Source organism: Oncorhynchus kisutch, unplaced genomic scaffold, assembly GCF_002021735.2.
Source record: "Oncorhynchus kisutch isolate 150728-3 unplaced genomic scaffold, Okis_V2 Okis02a-Okis13b_hom, whole genome shotgun sequence".
NCBI lineage: Eukaryota > Metazoa > Chordata > Actinopteri > Salmoniformes > Salmonidae > Oncorhynchus > Oncorhynchus kisutch.
Window position 1 is genome coordinate 6,093,124 of NW_022261979.1, and position 22,385 is coordinate 6,115,508.

The 22,385-nt window shown below is 44.5% G+C and overlaps 2 protein-coding genes across 14 annotated transcripts in view; both read right to left on the minus strand.

Annotated features, from left to right (window-relative positions):
- Positions 1-21,310, minus strand: part of tg (thyroglobulin) — a 90,630-nt gene extending 69,320 nt beyond the window's left edge. The window contains exons 1-20 of the mRNA XM_031811815.1: positions 21,252-21,310; positions 19,099-19,175; positions 17,536-17,644; positions 16,749-16,846; positions 16,313-16,501; positions 15,933-16,092; positions 13,777-13,883; positions 12,618-12,761; positions 12,181-12,366; positions 11,376-11,885; positions 10,952-11,193; positions 8,695-8,851; positions 6,583-6,703; positions 6,232-6,368; positions 5,589-5,726; positions 4,801-4,878; positions 4,574-4,668; positions 3,918-4,032; positions 3,114-3,311; positions 2,680-2,886 (exon numbers count right to left, since the gene is read on the minus strand). Of these exons, the coding sequence (XP_031667675.1) occupies positions 2,680-2,886; positions 3,114-3,311; positions 3,918-4,032; positions 4,574-4,668; positions 4,801-4,878; positions 5,589-5,726; positions 6,232-6,368; positions 6,583-6,703; positions 8,695-8,851; positions 10,952-11,193; positions 11,376-11,885; positions 12,181-12,366; positions 12,618-12,761; positions 13,777-13,883; positions 15,933-16,092; positions 16,313-16,501; positions 16,749-16,846; positions 17,536-17,644; positions 19,099-19,175; positions 21,252-21,310 (3,127 nt within the window). The remainder of the gene's footprint in view (positions 1-2,679; positions 2,887-3,113; positions 3,312-3,917; positions 4,033-4,573; positions 4,669-4,800; positions 4,879-5,588; positions 5,727-6,231; positions 6,369-6,582; positions 6,704-8,694; positions 8,852-10,951; positions 11,194-11,375; positions 11,886-12,180; positions 12,367-12,617; positions 12,762-13,776; positions 13,884-15,932; positions 16,093-16,312; positions 16,502-16,748; positions 16,847-17,535; positions 17,645-19,098; positions 19,176-21,251) is intronic.
- The window catches only part of LOC109877214 (PHD finger protein 20-like protein 1), a 28,864-nt gene continuing 26,246 nt past the window's right edge, over positions 19,768-22,385 (minus strand). For 10 of the 13 annotated variants that reach the window (XM_031811708.1, XM_031811716.1, XM_031811707.1 and 7 more), the window contains one exon: positions 19,768-21,702. In XM_031811708.1, the coding sequence (XP_031667568.1) occupies positions 21,560-21,702 (143 nt within the window). In that variant the 3' untranslated portion in view covers positions 19,768-21,559. The remainder of the gene's footprint in view (positions 21,703-22,385) is intronic. The other 3 variants (XM_031811715.1, XM_031811714.1, XM_031811712.1) reach the window with 1 other exon arrangement.

The window sequence follows — 22,385 nt, forward strand, 5'->3', positions numbered from 1 at the left end:
AGAGACAGACAGAGACACAGAGACATGACACAGACACAGAGACATGACACAGAGACATGATACAGACACAGAGACATGACACAGAGACATGACACAGACACATGACACAGACACATGACACAGACACAGAGACAGACACAGAGACAGACACAGAGACAGACAGAGACACAGAGACATGACACAGACACAGAGACATGACACAGAGACATGATACAGACACAGAGACATGACACAGAGACATGACACAGACACATGACACAGACACAGAGACAGACACAGACACAGACACAGAGACCGACACAGAGACCGACACAGAGACCGACACAGAGACCGACACAGAGACCGACACAGAGACAGACACAGAGACATGACACAGAGACATGACACAGAGACATGACACAGAGACATGACACAGAGACATGACACAGACACAGAGACATGACACAGACACAAAGACACAGACACAAAGACACAGACACAGAGACACAGACACAGACACAGAGACACAGACACAGAGACAGACACAGAGACAGACACAGAGACAGACACAGAGACAGACACAGAGACATGACACAGAGACATGACACAGAGACATGATACAGACACAGAGACAGACACAGAGACAGACACAGAGACATGACACAGAGACATGACACAGAGACATGACACAGAGACATGACACAGAGACATGACACAGACACAGAGACATGACACAGACACAAAGACACAGACACAAAGACACAGACACAGAGACACAGACACAGACACAGAGACACAGACACAGAGACAGACACAGACACAGAGACAGACACAGAGACAGACACAGAGACATGACACAGAGACATGACACAGAGACAGAGACATGACACAGACACAGAGACATGACACAGACATGACACAGACATGACACAGACACAGAGACATGACACAGACACAGAGACATGACACAGACACAGAGACATTACACAGACACAGAGACAGAGACCGACAGAGACAGACACAGAGACAGAGACCGACAGAGACAGACACAGAGACAGACACAGAGACAGACACAGAGACAGAGACAGACACAGAGACAGAGACCGACAGAGACAGACACAGAGACAGACAGAGACAGAGACATGACGTAATGAAGTCTAGGCTCCCTGCCAAACACACAGTGATTCCATCAAACTGTACACAGCACTGATTACAGTGTGACGCATCAACGGTCCAAGAGAGACGTAAACAGTCAGACATGAGCAACAACTGAACGCTGAGGGAGAAAACAACTTCCCTTCAACATCAGGACACTTTCACTACTAGATAGTCTATGAGTGTTATGACTGAATGTCAACTCCTGTGAGCATTTGTCATATTACCCTGTTTTTCAGACAGAGAGGAAGTCTGGTCATTCTGTGTTATACTACACACTGTGGAGGTCTGTCTGGTCATTCTGTGTTACACTACACACTGTGGAGGTCTGGTCATTCTGTGTTATACTACACACTGTGGAGGTCTGGTCATTCTGTGTTTCACTACACACTGTGGAGGTCTGGTCATTCTGTGTTAGACTACACACTGTGGAGGTCTGGTCATTCCGTGTTAGACTACACACTGTGGTAAATTAGACTACACACATCTGCTAAATTAGATAATGTCAAGCTTGGCAGAAGTTACATCTTATAACAGGAAGCTTGAGATAATTTTCTAGGTCATTGAGGCAAACCAAAAGACCCAATACAGCTTGACTATTCAGAAATTGAGAGAGAGACAGATAGACAGAGATACAGAGAGAGAAAGAGAGAGAGAGAGAGAGAGAGAGACAGACAGATAGAGAGAGAGACAGACAGATAGAGAGAGGTACAGAGAGAGAGAGAGACAGAGAGAGACAGACAGAGAGAGAGACAGATAGACAGAGATACAAAGAGAGACAGAGATACAAAGAGAGACAGAGATACAAAGAGAGAGGGAGACAGAGAGAGAGAGAGATACAAAGAGAGAGAGAGAGAGGGAGACAGATAGAGAGAGATACAGAGCGAGAGAGATACAGACAGAGAGAGAGAGAGAGAGGGAGACAGAGAGAGACAGATAGAGATACAAAGAGAGAGAGAGAGAGGGAGACAGAGAGAGACAGATAGAGAGAGATACAGAGAGAGAGAGGGAGACAGAGAGAGACAGATAGACAGAAATACAAAGAGAGAGGGAGATAGAGAGAGAGATACAGAGCGAGAGAGATAGAGAGAGAGATGGAGACAGAGAGAGACAGATAGAGAGATACAAAGAGAGAGAGAGAGGGAGACAGAGAGAGACAGAGAGAGATACAGAGAGAGAGAGAGAGGGGGAGACAGAGAGAGACAGAGAGAGAGATACAGAGAGACAGAGAGAGAGAGATACAGAGAGATAGAGACACACAGAGAGACACAGAGAGAGAGATACAGAGAGATAGAGACACACAGAGAGACACAGAGAGAGAGAGAGACACAGAGAGAGAGAGACACAGAGAGAGAGAGACAGAGACAGAGAGAGTGAGACACAGAGAGCGAGACACAGAGAGCGAGACACAGAGAGCGAGAGACATATTGCATTTTAGGGATAATAAAGAATCTCTACTGTACAGAGCCAGAGAGAGGTAGAGAGCCAGACAGACAGACAGACAGAATATGAGGTGTTTGTTTGATGTGGTGTGTGGTTAGTTACTCTGGCAGGCTTGAGGAAGTGGGGCCTCTGTCACCCAGGCTCTTGTCTCCACGTCACACAGTAACTGCATGTTTACAGGAAGTGTGCTTTCGTAACCCAGGTGACAGATGAGGTCACAGTTCTGCTGGCCACCAATCACGTCAGAGCGACAGACCACGTCACCGTAGGTAACGGTGATGTCAGAGAAAGGAGAGGGACACTGGGGACCTGGAGACAGATAGAATACAGGTAAATAGATAGAAGACAAAGTTTTACTGAGATGCGTAAATAAATAGTGATTTTTAATATCATGTGTTTGTCTTTCTTTTTATACAGCTAGAATAAACTTTTGGTAACAGATGGAATATTGTTATTGGCCAACTAAACGCTTTCGCGTGCTTATGTAAACACCTGTGGCCATCTTTAAACATCCAGGACATATATACCAGACTTACTGTCACAGGCTGGGGTCTTCGCGGTGCCGCGTGGCGTCCTGGTTCCAGGCAGCTCCTGTCCATCTGTCTGAGACACACACCAGCAGTCTGTCTGGTCACACTGCAGCGGGGAGAACAGCCTTCCATCCACCTGACACTCCGGCTCATAACCCACCACAGACTGACCTCTGTCTTTCAACAACTGACACCAGCTAGGACCTAGAGAGACACATGGAGGACAGAGGAGGAGATGGTTTAAAGATTTCATCCTGTTATACATGTTCAACCTTTTGATTTAGCAAACTGCAAAAGGCAAACAAGATGTGAAGTAGTTGAGTCCTTCAGATGGACTTGATATAAAATGAAATTATATTTCTTGAAAAGGGAAGTATATGAACATGTCTGTCCCAAAATGGTTGGACCACTAAGTGATTGATTGTTATATGTGTTGATTGTTATAAGTGATTGATTATAATATGTGATTGATTATAATATGTGATTGATTGTTATAAGTGATTGATTGTTAAGTGATTGATTATAATATGTGATTGATTGTAATATGTGATTGATTGTTATAAGTGATTGATTGTAATAAGTGATTGATTGTTATAAGTGATTGATTGTAATAAGTGATTTATTGTTAAATGTGATTGATTGTAAAATGTGATTGATTGTAATAAGTGATTTATTGTTAAATGTGATTGATTGTTAAATGTGATTGATTGTAAAATGTGATTGATTGTAAAATGTGATTGATTGTTAAAAGTGATTGATTATAATAAGTGATTGATTGTTATATGTGCAGTGTGTTAAACATGTCAGTACATGTGAGGTCTCCACTGGGACTCAGGGTAGCAGGCTGGATGGTTTCCCCAGAAACAGGACTGACACACCAGGCTCCACCTGAAGACCCCTTCTGGAGCACAGAGAACTGGCCACTCTGGAAACACACAGACAGCACCACAACCACTGTTATCAAGGACACATACTGTACATACAGGACAATAGAAGAAGACTTTATACCAACTCCTCTGAGAGACACAGACAGACGTTACAGCAAGGAGTCAGACAGACAGAAGTTACAACAAGGAGGAGACTGACAGAAGTTACAACAAGGAGGCAGACAGAAGTTACAACAAGGAGACAGACAGAAGTTACAACAAGGAGACAGACAGAAGTTACAACAAGGAGTCAGACAGAAGTTACAACAAGGAGACAGACAGAAGTTACAACAAGGAGGCAGACAGAAGTTACAACAAGGAGGCAGACAGAAGTTACAACAAGGAGGCAGACAGAAGTTACAACAAGGAGACAGACAGAAGTTACAACAAGGAGACAGACAGAAGTTACAACAAGGAGACAGACAGAAGTTACAACAAGGAGACAGACAGAAGTTACAACAAGGAGACAGACAGAGCAGAATTAAGGCAGAATAAAACAAAACGAATCAATTTCCTGATATTTATGCTCAACATTCTGACGAGGATATTCACCACTTCACAAGTTGGGTCGTAGGAGGAATGTGTCCAATCAGAGAGCAGAGCCTGAGCATAACCTCTCTGACACCGGGTCTGGCCTGGAAGACGAGAGGAAAATTCCAGAAAACAACTCAAATCATTCAACACCGACAAAAGAAGATCGGAGGAGTGCTATTCTTACATACAGAACAATGGAAGTCAGTGAGTAAATATATTATGTCCTGTCTTACACTGTGGTCTCCGCAGGGAGCGACTGGTCAGGGAAGCTGGGATGTATCCTCCTTCCTCATCCACACACCAACACTGACCTGGAGACAGTTACAACTCCGTCAATAAAACACTGACCTGGAGACAGTTACAACTCAGTCAATATAACACTGACCTGGAGACAGTTACATCTCAGTCAATATAACACTGACCTGGAGGCAGTTACAACTCAGTCAATATAACACTGACCTGGAGACAGTTACAACTCAGTCAATATAACACTGACCTGGAGACAGTTACATCTCAGTCAATATAGCACTGACCTGGAGACAGTTACAACTCAGTCAATATAACACTGACCTGGAGACAGTTACAACTCAGTCAATATAAAACTGACCTGGAGACAGTTACAACTCAGTCAATATAACACTGACCTGGAGACAGTTACAACTCAGTCAATATAACACTGACCCGGAGACAGTTACAACTCAGTCAATATAATACTGACCTGGAGACAGTTACAACTCAGTCAATATAACACTGACCTGGAGACAGTTACAACTCAGTCAATATAACACTGACCTGGAGACAGTTACAACTCAGTCAATATAACACCACTGTAGCTACTTCATTAGTCTTATCTGTTTCCAATCAACATATTATGAAGGAAACAATGAGACGTTGCTCATTACGAGAGATGTCCTTCTAGAAGAGTCTAGAGAAGGTACACTGTACTGTGGCTTGTGTTACACTACTACAGTTACAATGCAGAGTTGGGTTGGAGGTCAGAGGTCGGAGGTGTGACTCTGACCTGTGCTGGGGTGGCACTGGGTGGGCAGCCACTGTCTGTGAACATCACACTGGGGCCTGTAGGGCTGGTAGCCCAGCAGTAGAGACTGTCTCTCCTCCACAGATGCTGCCTGCTGGCTCTGCCAATAGAACCTCAGAGCTGGGAGAGAAAATACAACAGGTATGTTCACAGCGTGTTTGACTGCAATATTAACGACATGTTTCAGTTAATAACAACAACAACAAACAACACACTATGAGAGAGAAACACTGACATTGAGATGACACTAAATATTACAACAGTAGCCACCTAACACTCTTTAGTAGTTAACTCCTGGAAATGCCTTTTGCACACAATGTATATAGACTCCCCTTTTTTTCCTACTGTGTTATTGACTTGTTAATTGTTTATTCCATGTGTAACTCTGTGTTGTCTGTTCACACTGCTATGCTTTATCTTGGCCAGGTCGCAGTTGCAAATGAGAACTTGTTCTCAACTAGCCTACCTGGTTAAATAAAGGTGTTCTCAACTAGCCTACCTGGTTAAATAAAGGTGAAATACATTTTTTTAAATTTTTAATTAAAGAAACAAGTAGTGGAGCACGTCACGCAGAGAAGGATATGACGACATATCCAGAGGATATGACATCACACCAGACACATACTGGAGTGGGCAGCAAGTCGTAGAGCAGAGTGTGAGTGGCTCAGCAGCCTATCAGAGAGCAGCGTGGTCTGGTCGGAGGAGGAGAGGGCGTGGAGTAGCTCGTCAGAGGTCAGACGGAGACCTTCAGCCAGCAGGTAGCTGGTACCCCAGAGGAGAACATCCAGCAGAAGAGCATGAGTTGACACACAAACATGTTGGAGAGGTTCTGACTCACGGAACAGTACAGTGACTTTATGTAAAATACAACGTATTATCAATATTGTAAATAAATATAGTCACACTCTGTACATGGTCCAATAATGTGATGGGTAAACACCCAGGTGTCGGCACACTGTCTCTTCTTCAGGGTTACCTGTAGCCCAGAGGGATGTGGGAGCTGTTGGAGAGGAGGACCAGACGCTCAGCCTCCTCCTGGAATTGGTCCACCTCAGCCACTGCCAGGGAACAGGAGCCTGGAGCTGACCCTGGGGAGGGAAGGGGAGAGAGAGGGGGAGGACCTGGAGACAGAGGGATAGCTCAAACAATTGTTATGTCCAAAATGACACCCTACCCCCTTAATTAATAATGTAGTGGTTTGGACCAGGGCACCCTACCCCCTTAATAATGTAGTAGTTTGGACCAGGGCACCCTACCCCCTTAATAATGTAGTGGTTTGGACCAGGGCACCCTACCCCCTTAATAATGTAGTGGTTTGGACCAGGGCACCCTACTCCCTTAATAATGTAGTGGTTTGGACCAGGGCACCCTACCCCCTTAATAATGTAGTGGTTTGGACCAGGGCACCCTACCCCCTTAATAATGTAGTGGTTTGGACCAGGGCACCCTACCCCCTTAATAATGTAGTGGTTTGGACCAGGGCACCCTACCCCCTTAATAATGTAGTGGTTTGGACCAGGGCACCCTAACCCCTTAATCATGTAGTGGTTTGGACCAGGGCACCCTACTCCCTTAATAATGTAGTGGTTTGGACCAGGGCACTGTTAAGGGATTATTTATCAATAATGACTAATTATGTATACATTTCAATCAGGACTGACTAATCAGAATACTATTATGTTACTGTATAGATGTAGGAATTTTCTTTTAACCCTAGTACTGAATATAATGTGTGTAAATATAATCAAGAATTAGAACAATGACGGTCTGTTCCTTGGTAGAAATGAATGAACTATATCGCCAGGCTGGCTAGAATGCTTATTTACACAGGCAGGCCTTGGCTCGGTCGTAAATTATCTAAATTAGGAGAGACGATGTGGGAAGGCTTGAGAACTATACAGCCTTTGTACCAGTGTCAAGAAGAGACGGGACAGTTCGAAAACTAATGAAGTCATTTTCAGTTTATAACCTGTGGTAAACTGTATCATGTTCAGTACTCTCGAGAATAAACGGAGCTGGTTGATTGTGAGACTGGTCTCTGTCCCTTTTATGCAAATAAGAGTCTTACAAATTCTTAGGAATTGATAGAGTGTTTAATTTTAATTGGGTATTAAAACATAGAGGAATTTAATTCCTGTAACAGGCACCCTACTCCCTTAATAATGTAGTAGTTTGGACCAGGGCACCCTACTCACTTAATAATGTAGTGGTTTGGACCAGGGCACCCTACCCCCTTAATAATGTAGTAGTTTGGACCAGGGCACCCTACCCCCTTAATAATGTAGTGGTTTGGACCAGGGCACCCTACCCCCTTAATAATGTAGTGGTTTGGACCAGGGCACCCTACCCCCTTAATAATGTAGTGGTTTGGACCAGGGCACCCTACCCCCTTAATAATGTAGTGGTTTGGGCCAAGGCACCCTACTCCCTTAATAATGTAGTGGTTTGGACCAGGGCACCCTACTCCATTAATAATGTAGTGGTTTGGACCAGGGCACCCTACCCCCTTAATAATGTAGTGGTTTGGACCAGGGCACCCTACCCCCTTAATAATGTAATGGTTTGGACCAGGGCACCCTACCCCCTTAATAATGTAGTGGTTTGGACCAGGGCACCCTACTCCATTAATAATGTAGTGGTTTGGACCAAGGCACCCTACTCCCTTAATAATGTAGTAGTTTGGACCAGGGCACCCTACTCACTTAATAATGTAGTGGTTTGGACCAGGGAACCCTACTCACTTAATAATGTAGTAGTTTGGACCAGGGCACCCTACTCCATTAATAATGTAGTGGTTTGGACCAGGGCACCCTACTCCATTAATAATGTAGTGGTTTGGACCAGGGCACCCTAACCCCTTAATAATGTAGTGGTTTGGACCAGGGCACCCTACTCCATTAATAATGTAGTGGTTTGGACCAGGGCAAGGTAATACAGCTAGATGGACTGCACACTATGGGCCAGTTTACCGGACACAGATTAAACCTGGTCTTGGACTAAGAAGCAATTTCAATCTCCATGGAACATGCTTTTCAGTCCAGGCCTAGGCTTAATCTGTGTCTGACGAGTGGTGGATCTGCCTACTCACACTGAACAGTCTGTCCTGAAGAGATAGTGGCGTGTCTCTCTCCCAGGAGGTCCAGACAGAAGCAACTCTTTCCCAGACACTGCAACGCCACGTAGCTCCCGTCCTCTGCACACTTCGGCATGAACACCTCTACCCCAGCAGCCTGGCCTGACTTCACCTTCAAATTGTATCAAAGTTTATTTGCATATGCACATTGTAGGTTTACGCAGTACACTACAATGAAATGCTTACTCTCAAGCTCTCTGCACTAACAGCGTAACCAATATGTAAAGTATTCAACAAAGATACAATAAAAAAAATACAAAGTGAGTTCAAATACAGTACAGAAAGAAGAGTCAGTACGGTAGTTATTTACAGACAGGATGCAGGTAGAGAAGAGTCAGTACGGTAGTTATTTACAGACAGGATGCAGGTAGAGAAGAGTCAGGTCGGTAGTTATTTACAGACAGGATGCAGGTAGAGAATAGTCAGTACGGTAGTTATTTACAGACAGGATGCAGGTAGAGAAGAGTCAGTACGGTAGTTATTTACAGACAGGATGCAGGTAGAGAAGAGTCAGTACGGTAGTTATTTACAGACAGGATGCAGGTAGAGAAGAGTCAGGTCGGTAGTTATTTACAGACAGGATGCAGGTAGAGAATAGTCAGTACGGTAGTTATTTACAGACAGGATGCAGGTAGAGAAGAGTCAGTTCATTAGTTATAAACAGACAGGATGAAGGTAGAGAAGAGTCAGTACGGTAGTTATTTACAGACAGGATGCAGGTAGAGAAGAAGAGTCAGTACGGTAGTTATTTACAGACAGGATGCAGGTAGAGAAGAGTCAGTACGGTAGTTATTTACAGACAGGATGCAGGTAGAGAAGAGTCAGTACGGTAGTTATTTACAGACAGGATGCAGGTAGAGAAGAGTCAGGTCGGTAGTTATTTACAGACAGGATGCAGGTAGAGAATAGTCAGTACGGTAGTTATTTACAGACAGGATGCAGGTAGAGAAGAGTCAGTTCATTAGTTATAAACAGACAGGATGCAGGTAGAGAAGAGTCAGTACGGTAGTTATTTACAGACAGGATGCAGGTAGAGAAGAAGAGTCAGTACGGTAGTTATTTACAGACAGGATGCAGGTAGAGAAGAGTCAGTACGGTAGTTATTTACAGACAGGATGCAGGTAGAGAAGAGTCAGTACGGTAGTTATAAACAGACAGGATGCAGGTAGAGAAGAGTCAGTTCGGTAGTTATTTACAGACAGGATGCAGGTAGAGAAGAGTCAGTTCATTAGTTATAAACAGACAGGATGCAGGTAGAGAAGAGTCAGTACGGTAGTTATTTACAGACAGGATGCAGGTAGAGAAGAAGAGTCAGTATGGTAGTTATTTACAGACAGGATGCAGGTAGAGAAGAAGAGTCAGTACGGTAGTTATTTACAGACAGGATGCAGGTAGAGAAGAGTCAGTACGGTAGTTATAAACAGACAGGATGCAGGTAGAGAAGAGTCAGTTCGGTAGTTATTTACAGACAGGATGCAGGTAGAGAAGAGTCAGTTCATTAGTTATAAACAGACAGGATGCAGGTAGAGAAGAGTCAGTACGGTAGTTATTTACAGACAGGATGCAGGTAGAGAAGAGTCAGTACGGTAGTTATTTACAGACAGGATGCAGGTAGAGAAGAGTCAGTACGGTAGTTATTTACAGACAGGATGCAGGTAGAGAAGAAGAGTCAGTACGGTAGTTATTTACAGACAGGATGCAGGTAGAGAAGGGTCAGTTCGGTAGTTATTTACAGACAGGATGCAGGTAGAGAAGAGTCAGTTCATTAGTTATAAACAGACAGGATGCAGGTAGAGAAGAGTCAGGTCGGTAGTTATTTACAGACAGGATGCAGGTAGAGAAGAAGAGTCAGTACGGTAGTTATTTACAGACAGGATGCAGGTAGAGAAGAAGAGTCAGGACGGTAGTTATTTACAGACAGGATGCAGGTAGAGAAGAGTCAGTACGGTAGTTATTTACAGACAGGATGCAGGTAGAGAAGAGTCAGTACGGTAGTTATTTACAGACAGGATGCAGGTAGAGAAGAGTCAGTACGGTAGTTATTTACAGACAGGGTGCAGGTAGAGAAGAGTCAGTACGGTAGTTATTTACAGACAGGATGCAGGTAGAGAAGAGTCAGGTCGGTAGTTATTTACAGACAGGATGCAGGTAGAGAAGAGTCAGGTCGGTAGTTATTTACAGTCGTTCTGGGGGAGTGTCATAAAGTAATTACCTTCTGAGCAGCCGCTCGCTCCCTCTCGCATTGTGACGGACACCTTGGCCTTTGACCATTGAAACGTGACCCCGTGACCTCCTGACCCTTGGGGTCAGCACACCAACACTCCGAGCCTTGGCACTGGATCTCCTGATACTGGCCGCTGTCATCACAGCTGGGCACGTACAGGGCAGAGGGCTCCCTCTCACAACCAGCACCACCGGACTGGGCGCTCTCAAACAGGACCCTGAACAGCTCACCTTTTGAATTTAAATGATTTTAATTTATTTGGGTAAAAAAGCAACTAATACAGTAAGATGTACATTGAATCCCCAGTGGACAACACATTTATCTAAACACTTGTTTCCAAAGAGTTCCTCGATGGTAGAAACAAATAGCTTGTAATGATTTTTAAAAGTCAAGACGAAGTTACAAAACAAACCTAGCTGGGTGCTGTCCTCGGCTTTGGATAAGAGGATGGTTTGGCGTAGGGTGGAGAGGAAGTCTCCGTTTTCCAGGGTGGCGCTGATGAGTTGAACCAGATCTTGGTTGTTTGCCAGACTGGCTTGACTGAAACTCAACGTGCCACTGACACCGACGGCCCCAGTGAAGTTAAACATCCCAGCGTTTCCTAAGAACTTTCCTCCGAACAGGTTCTCCTGGAGTCTCTTGGGGTTGGAGGCTAGAGATAGGGCCTTGAGGGCCATGGCCCCACTAGGGAACATCCCCTGGATCGTCTCAGCCAGGATGGCTCCTAAATCGGATCGCTCGGAAAGGGACTCTCCAAGAGTCCCCAGCAGGAGCTGTTGGAGTTGGGGGCTGCATGGAGACAGGGGGCTTGGGACTGGGTGTGTCTGTGAGTCCTTGGCTGATGGCACCTGACCTGAGGGGCTGGAGAGGAGCCTGGAGAGGGCCTGGCGACGCTCAGAGGTACAGTCCTTCACTCCAGCACCTGGGTTCAGTAGAGGGAAAATGGCATGTTTCTATTCATTTTCTATAGAGGCCTAAAATATTGACTGTTGTTTTTTTAATGGCTTCTATGTACAGCATGATACATGAATTTCCCCCTGTGGGATAATAAAGTTAACTGAAATGAAAATACAAAACAACGCAGATAAGTTTTCATTCAGTAAGCGATTATTGAGGTGTGCTCTCTGTCTGCACAGTCAATGGTATTGTACTGTTGGTTTGGAACACCTAAATGGTCAAAGCATTATTTAAAACCAACAACACTGTTACTTAGTTACCACAGTCAGGGTGTCCTCCATGTTGTCGTGTCCCAAAGATCTCCTTCCCTGTGGGGTCGACACACCAGCACTGCCCACCCGCCTGGCACTGTGTTGGCACGTAGCCCCCGTCGGAAGCACAGGACGCCACAAACACATTGCCAGCTTGGGCACCAGCGGATCGCTCACTCTCACAAGGGCTGGGGCCTACAGGACAGATAGTGGGAGAGAGGGAAAATGAAATACAGGAAATGTAATGGGAACCAGAGGAGGCTGGTTACGGGAGGACAGCTTCTAATGATAGCAGGAATAAAGGGAATGGAATTAAACACATGGAAAGTGCGTGTTTAATGTGTTTGATTCCAGTCTAGTTATTCGCTATGAACCCGTCCTACAAGTGAATGTGCCACCAGCCACCACTGATAGAAACAAGGCCAGATTGATGAAACTTAACGTACATCTGAACCTGCCACTCATCGCCAGCTGGATGGCCAGGAACCTCCTCTGTAGGATACGGTACATGTTGGTCTGGGAGAAGGAGCGGCCTGATTCCAGACCTGAGAAGGCTGTGTCGTACACCTCATCTAGCAACAGCTCTACACCTGAACACAGGGAAACAAGGATTTTACTAACACACACTGTTTAATAGCGACACGTATTGCTCTTCATTGTAAATCAGAGGGCTGATATAAATACTATGCCAGTCTCTCTTGGCTAAGAGTTGAGGAGAGACTAACTGCATCACTTACATTTTCTATAGTTTTTTATAAGAAACAATGTGTTGAAAATCCCTAATTGTTTGCATCGTCAACTTAGACACAGCTCTGACACAAATACTTTCCCCACCAGACATGCCACCAGGGGTCTTTTCTAAGTCCCCAAATCCAGAACAAGTTCAAGAAAGTGAACAGTATTATACAGAGCCATGACTGCATCCCTTCCATCTCTTATTGCTCAAATAAACAGCAAACCTGGTTTCAAAAACAGATAAAGCAACACCTCACAACACCTCTCCTCTATTTGACATGGATATTGTGTGTGTATCTACTGATACGTAGGCTTTTTTAAATATATGTAGTTCTGTCGTTGAGCTGTTGTCTATTAATGTTCTGTATTCTGTCGTTGAGCTGTTGTCTATTAATGTTCTGTATTCTGTCATTGAGCTGTTGTCTATTAATGTTCTGTATTCTGTCATTGAGCTGTTGTCTATTAATGTTCTGTATTCTGTCATTGAGCTGTTGTCTATTAATGTTCTGTATTCTGTCGTTGAGCTGTTGTCTATTAATGTTCTGTAGTTCTGTCGTTGAGCTGTTGTCTATTAATGTTCTGTAGTTCTGTCGTTGAGCTGTTGTCTATTAATGTTCTGTATTCTGTCGTTGAGCTGTTGTCTATTAATGTTCTGTATTCTGTCATGTTTCATGTTCTGTGTTGGACCCCAGGAACAGTAGCTGCTGCTTTCTCAACAGCTAATGGGGATCCTAATAAAATAATATACCAAAATGTTACCGTTATTTAAAAATATCTATTTCTGATTCTTGATGAAAATCCAGTTAAGAGTTATTGTAAATAATGGTTCCTGTGTGTGTGTGTCACCTGTTGATGTAGCATCTATCTCACCTGTGCTGGGGAGCTCCCTGCCTCTGCTGTCAGCACAGAAACAGTAACTGGACACCTCTGGGAACATCTGTCTGAAGCTGCTGAACGTCTGGAATACTTTAGGGAACCTGTGGAAGATATCACACCTCTTCTCACTTCACTCTGTCTAAAATAGGCTAAGAGAAGAGTAAAATACATGACAGTACTCTATAATACTAATTATAATACTGCAATACTAATTATAATACTGCAATACTAATTATAATACTGCAATACTAATTATAATACTACAATACTAATTATAATACTACAATACTAATTATAATACTATAATACTATAACATACAGTACATGTAGATGACAAAGTAATTCAAGTTATCTGGGAGGAACTCATTAAAGTTGTAAAGAGTTCGCTCTTCCACAAAGATGGACAGTATTTCATTAACTGACAACATTGATCCACATACAATAACTCTCTTCAAGAGCGCCTGCCTTGATGGTTAAAGGAAGACCCAAAATAAACACTTCATGTACGAAGCCGACGCCATCCTCCTTCAATATAAAAAGGAATCTCTTCCTTTACGTTTTTGATCTTGGGAGTCATTTGAGAAATGTCTGCTGGCTGGTTGGAAGTTAAGACCAGTTCCTGAGTGGTTTTAGAGAACCAGGAACAACTTGAGTCTTGACCCCTTGGCTGTACTTGGCTGGAGCCTGGAGTGATAACAGAGACAGTCTTGTCCAGCCTGGGGGTCAATCATGCAAAGAGTTCACTGCACAAGCCCGGGTACACACACTAAGTAAGGAATATAATGCCATTTGTTGCCGAGAGACGGATGTGAAAACATCCGCTAGCCAGAAATAGACAAGATAAAGATTATTATTATAAAATTATAATTCAAGGTCTGAAAGTAGACATTTTTGTGTAGGCCTCAGTGGTTTGGGTTGGAATTTTAACTAACTTAACTAACTTTAGCTAACTAAGAAGGACTAAGAAGGACTGAAAACCCTCCACGTGAAGGAGAGGACCGTCATACTCCTCCATGAGATTTACAACGTGTCAACTATTTGTCCAAACCCACATTCCAGATGAAATGTTTACATATTGGTGGATTATCTGAAACATCTGCAATGATTACATTGTTTACTTTAGACACTGTGAAACATTTCTAATGAATGAGGGGCGGCAGGTAGCCTAGTGGTTAGAGAGGCAGGTAGCCTAGTGGTTAGAAAGGCAGGTAGCCTAGTGGTTAGAGCCGCAGGTAGCCTAGTGGTTAGAGAGGCAGGTAGCCTAGTGGTTAGAGAGGCAGGTAGCCTAGTGGTTAGAGAGGCAGGTAGCCTAGTGGTTAGAGAGGCAGGTAGCCTAGTGGTTAGAGGAGGCAGGTAGCCTAGTGGTAGGAGAGACAGGTAGCCTAGTGGTTAGAGGAGGCAGGTAGCCTAGTGGTTAGAGAGGCAGGTAGCCTAGTGGTTAGAGAGGCAGGTAGCCTAGTGGTTAGAGAGGCAGGTAGCCTAGTGGTTAGAGCGTTGGACTAGTAACCGAAAGGTTGAAAAATCGAAACCCTGAGCTGACAAGGTAAAAATCTGTTGTTCTTCCCCTGAACAGTTAACCCACTGTTCCTAGGCCGTCATTGAAAATAAGAATTTGTTCATAACTGAGTTGCCTAGTTAAATAAAGGTAAAATTAAATTAAAATATGTGAATTCTGAAAATTACAATAAGTTCCCAGGAGACCAAGCATCTCCATTCCTCATAACATGTTCCAGTCAACCATACACAAGAATAGGATCCTATCAGGTCAGAAATGTAGAGCGAGGAGGGAAAGATAAAGTGAATTTGGGCTCCCAGTTCTCCTGTCAGAGCATCAGTGTCCACGGGTCTAAGCATTACGCTGCCATCTAGAGGCAGAAACGATAAAAAGCTTTGTACAAAACCTGTCTCACTCACACACAGGATCCCAATGCACAGCCAGGTCAAAGCAAACCCCCAGCAGTGTGTTTGTGTGTGTGAGTGATAGATGAGATTCCAACGGTCCAACGGTACATTATTCCCCTGATATAGTGCACTACTTTTGACAAGAGCCCTATGGACCCCGGTCAAAAGTAGTGCACTACACATACGGAATAGGGTGTCATTTGGGGCGCACCCTTTAGAGTGCATATCTTTCCCTTCCAGGCACTCACCTGTTGAACGTGTGCAGCAGGTCCAAGACCATCCTGTCAGTGGTGTTGACAAACTTGCACTGCACGGACAGGAAGGAGCCATCGGCCGAGCACTGAGGGGGGGAGCGCTCCCCGACGCCGTGGAGGAGACGCCTCGACCTCACCTCACAGCTGCCTGGGCCTGAGGGAAAAGGTCAAAGGTTGTTCTGATCAGCTCTAGTCATTTATATATTACTGTGCTGTGTGGCTAAGTTGGTAGAGCATGGCACTTGCAACGTCAGGATTTGTGGGTTTGATTCCCGCTGGGGGTCACCCATTAGAAAACGGATGCACATAATACTGTAGGTGCTAAATGACATATCAATACACAACACAAGTCATCCTGCTCCTAACTAACTCACACTGAGAGGGCTTTCCGTTCTGCCGGGTCCCGTAGAGCTCCATGCCTTCCAGGTCTACACACCAGCACTGTCCCCGGGCGCTGTCACACTGCACCGCCTGGTACTCCCCAGAGGCCTGGCACTGGGGCACCAGGGGGGCATCGCCACTCAGCAGGGCCTGCTGTCTGTGGAGCTGGCAGGACGTCAGACCTGTGGGAGGAGGAGGAGGAGGAGGAAGAGGAGGAGGAAGAGGAGGAGGAGGAAGGGGAGGAAAAGGAGGAGGAGGAGGAGGAAGAGGTCAATGATGATAGACAGCATTTACATAGTGCATCTCAAAAGGTCTCCAGTGTTCAACATGAGCCTGGCTCGGGTTCCCAGGGGGAATTCATCCCATCAGGCACCAATGTGGTTTCACTGTTAAAACAGATATTTCTAGAAAGAGGGGCGTTCTGCTCACAGTACACAGCTGATCCGTTCTGTCTGGATCCAGAGATCTCAGCTCCCTCTGCGTTCACACACCAGCACTCACCACCAGCACCGCTGCACTGGACGTGTCTGGAGCACACAACAGTTAGAAGAGAGCAGGGAACAGCGGTACGCTTCCCAAATGGCACCCTATTCCCGGCATAGTGCACTACGTTTGACAGGAGCCTTAGGCAAGTAGTGCACTACATAGGGATTGGGAATAGGGTTCCATTTGGGACATATTCAGGGAAATTGCTTCTTTACCGTCCTGGCTAGCTTTACCGTCCAGGCTAGCTTACCGTCCTGGCTAGCTTTACCGTCCAGGCTAGCTTACCGTCCTGGCTAGCTTTACCGTCCAGGCTAGCTTACCGTCCTGGCTAGCTTTACCGTCCTGGCTAGCTTTACCCGTCCTGGCTAGCTTTACCCATCCTGGCTAGCTTTACACATCCTGGCTAGCTTTTACCGTCCTGGCTAGCTTTTACCGTCCAGGCTAGCTTACCGTCCTGGCTAGCTTTACCGTCCAGGCTAGCTTACCGTCCTGGCTAGCTTTACCGTCCAGGCTAGCTTACCGTCCAGGCTAGCTTACCGTCCTGGCTAGCTTTACCGTCCTGGCTAGCTTTACCCGTCCTGGCTAGCTCTACCCATCCTGGCTAGCTTTACCCATCCTGGCTAGCTTTACACATCCTGGCTAGCTTTTACCGTCCTGGCTAGCTTTACCATCCAGGCTAGCTTTATCCGTCCTGGCTAGCTTGTGTCATATACAGCACTGTCAGGTATACCTGAATCGCCCATCCTCTGAGCACTGGGGGACATGGTCTTGTTGCCGGGCAGAACTACCACCACGTAGAGACTCACACTGACTCAGGGTCTCAGACTCCAGTTGATATTCTGAAAACAGCAGCAAATACAATTTAGTTGTTCAAAACTGTGTCCATTTCTTTGTGGGGAAATTAAAGATGCTGTATTCGGGCTTACAGGCATATGGCTCATACACACAGGAAACATAAACACAGCCTAAATGATAGTGTAATAAATACACTACATCCTCAAAAGTATGTGGACACCTGCACGTCCAACACCTCATTCCAAAATCAAGGACATTAATATGGAGTTGGTCTCCCCCTTTGCTGCTATAACAGCCTCCTGTCTTCTGGGAAGTCTTTCCACTAGATGTTGGAACATTGCTGTGGTGACTTGCATCCATTAAGCCACAAGTGCATCAGTGAGGTTGGGCACTGGATGTTGGGTGATTACGCCTGGCTGGCAGACGGCTTTCCAATTCATCCCATTCCTGATGGGGTCAGGAACCTGTGCAGGCCAGTCAAGTTCTTCCACACTGAACTCGACAAACCATTTCTATAGTGACCTCGCTTTGTGCATCGATGGCATTGTCATGCTGAAAAACAATAAAGTGCTTTCCCCAAACTGTTGCCACAAAGTTGGAAACACAGAATCGTGTAGAATGTCATTGTTTTCTGTAGCGTTAAGCTTTCCCCTCACTGAAATTAAAAGGGCCTAGCCTGAACCATGAAAAACAGCCCCAGACCATTATTCATTTTCCACCAAACTTTACAGTTGGCACTATGCTTTTGGGTAGGTAGTGCCAAACCCAGATTTGTCCGTTGGACTGCCGGATGGTGAAGCGTGATTCATCACTCCAGAGAACGTGTCTCCACTGCTCCAGAGGGTGAAGCGTGATTCATCACTCCAGAGAACGTGTCTCCACTGCTCCAGAGGGTGAAGCGTGATTCATCACTGCCCGGCCATGAAAACACATTTCACGAAGCTCCCGACGAACAGTAATTGTGCCGACGTTGCTTTCAGAGGCAGTTTGGAACTCGGTAGCGAGTGTGGCAACCGAGGACAGGCGATTTTTACGCGCTTCAGAACTTGGCGGTCCTTTTCTGTGAGCTTGTGTGGCCTACCACTTTGCGTCTGAGCCGTTGTTGCTCCTAGACGTTTCCACTTCCCAATAAAAGCCCTTACAGTTGACAGGGGCAGCTCTAGCAGGGCAGACATTATATAAACTGACTTGTTGGAAAGGTGGCATCCTATGACGGTGCCACGTTGAAAGTCACTGAGCTCATCAGTAAGGCCATTCTACTGTTAGTGTTTGTCTATGGAGATTGCATGGCGGTGTGCTAGATTTTATACAGGGTGAAATAGCCGAATATACTAATTCGAAGGGGTGTCTACATAGTTTGGAATATATAGTGGATATACAAAACACAAATAATTATAAACATAGAAAAAGCATAATCAGAAATAAGTTTAAATTACAGCTGAAAATAACTTTGAAATATTCAAAAACACAAGATAAACTAAGAGCCCCAAGGTTTTACCTGAAATCTTCCCCTCAGAAAGACAGAGGTAACACAGCAGCATGGAGGAGAACTGGACCAGGCTCATCATCATCTTCCTCAGTCAGTCTGCCCGTTGAACTGTGAGGAGACTGGGACTAAACCTCTGGATTTATACCATCAGTGTTAACTGCAATGTCATCCTCCCCTAGGTAGTCACCGCACTCAGGATGGAGTGTGTGACACACGTGGTCCTCACTCGCCAAACATGGAACACTCGTGTGTGTTTGGAACAATGGAAGTTCTGGAACATTCTAGTGGGAGCAGCCAAGCCTGAGACTCAGAGAGCCATCAGAAGGGAGGAGTTGGTCATGCCTGACTTGACCTGGGATGCAGTAGAAACCTCGAAACCAAATCGGAAGAAAACGGACAGAAATCTGAATTTGTCCAATAAGAAACTGTTGTTTACGTTGCAAAACATTTTTCTACGGTTTACACAAATAAATACGACCCAGGTGAACATGACTTGCACCTTCGGGATGATGCTCTTTCAAGAGCCAACGGACGACAGGTTTCTGAAGTCTAATGACATAAAACATGGCAAACAAGGTCAGCAACAGACAACACTAATTAACATTTGAATGTGTAACAGTTTAGCACACAACAACTTTGTAATATAATCATTTAAAATAATAAGCGTAAGACGAGATATTAAATATCCAGAATATCTTTAATGGCATTGTACATGTAGTAAAGCACAAAGAACAGGTCTTAAATAAACTCTTAATGTACAGCTGGTATATGTCAATAAAAATCTACTTTGTTTTCTCCCCTACCGACTGGTTCTAAAACACTTTTTATACAGGTTAATAGAAACGCTAAATACACATTTTTCTTCAAGTATATTTTATCCTCTTATGCATTTCTATAGATGTTTCCTCATCTTCACAGTTATAAAAACTGTACATAAAATGACCCAAACAACAGCAATCAACACATTGCTTTGTTTAATACGCATTGTACATCCAGCTGGTAATTTAGCTTTACTGTGGTACAAGTCAAACGTGTCCCCTTAGCCCGAAGACATTGTGGTGTTATGTGACGTAGCAGCCATACTGGGGCCGTACTGAGAGCATAAAAAAAAAACACAGACAGAGGCGACGTCCCCAAATGGCACCCTATTCCCTACACAGTGCGCTACTTTTTGAACAGGCTCCATAGGGCTCAGGGTCAAAAGTAGTGCACTTACATAGGAAATAGGGTGCCATTTCGGGACGTACACACAGAGACAAACGTGCCACAGATGTCCCGTGACATCAAGGCCATTTCCGTGGTTGTCATGGAGATATCCTGAAGACACACAGTCGTATGTCTGTCTGTGGATTGGGTATATTATATACACCAGTCCAAATATATATATCTCTTTCCCCATGTTAACATTGTAAACTTGGTGGGTCATACCTTCAGACTTGGCACATAAAGAGAATGAAAGTTAACGATTGTAAAAGGTGGCAATAGATTCCTGAAATGAAATCAGAATGCAGTCGCTAAATGACTGATGTTAGCACTGTTTTTTCTAAACAAATCATCTCACCCTAGTGTGAACTTGAGGGGGGAACTCACATTTTTAAAACATGTCAAACAAGTTTCAGACCATGTTTCCAAAACAGAACAGATTTCTGGCAGGTTAAAGCGACAATATCATCTAACATTCACCTTGGTGATTTAGTTTCTGCATGAACTCATATATCACACAAGCAAGGCTTCCACAGCTCTGCTCCTACTGAGGCAAGAGAGTGATGGGTCGTTTCCCAAATGGCCCCCATATATTCCCTACATACTGTAGTGTACTACGGTCTAAAGTAGTGCACTATAAACGGAATAGGGTTCTATTTGGGACGGATCCATGACAAGGTGATCTCATAGCATTTTAATAATCTAATTGAATTAAATAGAATTTCAGCTATATCATAGAATGCGTGTGAACAGATTTAATGTACGTGGACAAACCCTCATTTCCTGGTTATGAAAACGTTGTGGGCACTTCATAACAAGGAGTCTTAGTTAAAACAACAAACGTCCTGGGCCCTACAAACTAACACTGTGTTAAACTGGTACTTTTCATCCACAAGTGCCATTTCGTCAACTCAATACTTGTCAGTTACTCCAACTCAAAACACCCTTCTTTCCAATACCAAGAGTCCACTGGACTCAACTCTTTCCTGTTGGTCTCTATACATCCATTCATCGCCATTGTATTGAGCCAACTGAAGCTTCACTCCCACAGTCTGTCTAGGAGGAGAAGGTATGCTCAGTTTGACAGTTTATGGACCACAGCAGACAGTGTGCTTCGGTGCCAGAGAGAGAGGACGGGGTTCACCCTGGGTTTGGATAGGACTCTCCTCTGTGAAGTGCTGTGATGACACCAGATGCCTGGTGCTGTTGCCATGCTAACCCAGGCCAGACACGGGCCAGATTCTACCTAGGTCAGGCCAACCCAAACTCACACAGAACACAGGGTGCTCATCTGTTGCACCTTGCTCAGGTCTGTGAGGAGCTGCTTGATGCGGTGTTTGAGCTGAGGCAGTCTGGCCAGGGGGTCCGGAGGCTCCAACTCCCCAGTGAAGTCCAGCCAGCTCTCCAACACTGAGGGACGCAGAGAGAGAGACGGTTAGGATCTAATAAGGTAAGAACGAGTTCCTCCTTCAATTACAATCAGGTCATTACCTCCCACTGCTTTGGTATTATTAGTGTATAGGATAGGACAGTGTAGTATTAGTCTATAGGATAGGACAGTGTAGTATTAGTCTATAGGATAGGACAGTGTAGTATTAGTCTATAGGATAGGACAGTGTAGTATTAGTCTATAGGATAGGACAGTGTAGTATTAGTCTATAGGATAGGACAGCGTATTATTAGTGTATAGGATAGGACAGTGTATTATTAGTGTATAGGATAGGACAGTATTAGTTTATTGATAGGACAGTGCGATTAGTTTATTGATAGGACAGTATTAGTTTATTGATAGGACAGTGTATTAGTCGTGTATAGGATAGGACAGTGTATTATTCGTGTATAGGATAGGACAGTGTATTATTCGTTTATAGGATAGGACAGTGTATTATTAGTGTATAGGATAGGACAGTATTAGTCTATAGGATAGGACAGTGTATTAGTTGTGTATAGGATAGGACAGTATTAGTGTATAGGATAGGACAGTGTATTAGTTTATTGATAGGACAGTGTATTAGTGTATAGGATAGGACAGTATATTAGTGTATAGGATAGGACAGTATTAGTTTATTGATAGGACAGTGTATTTAGTGGAC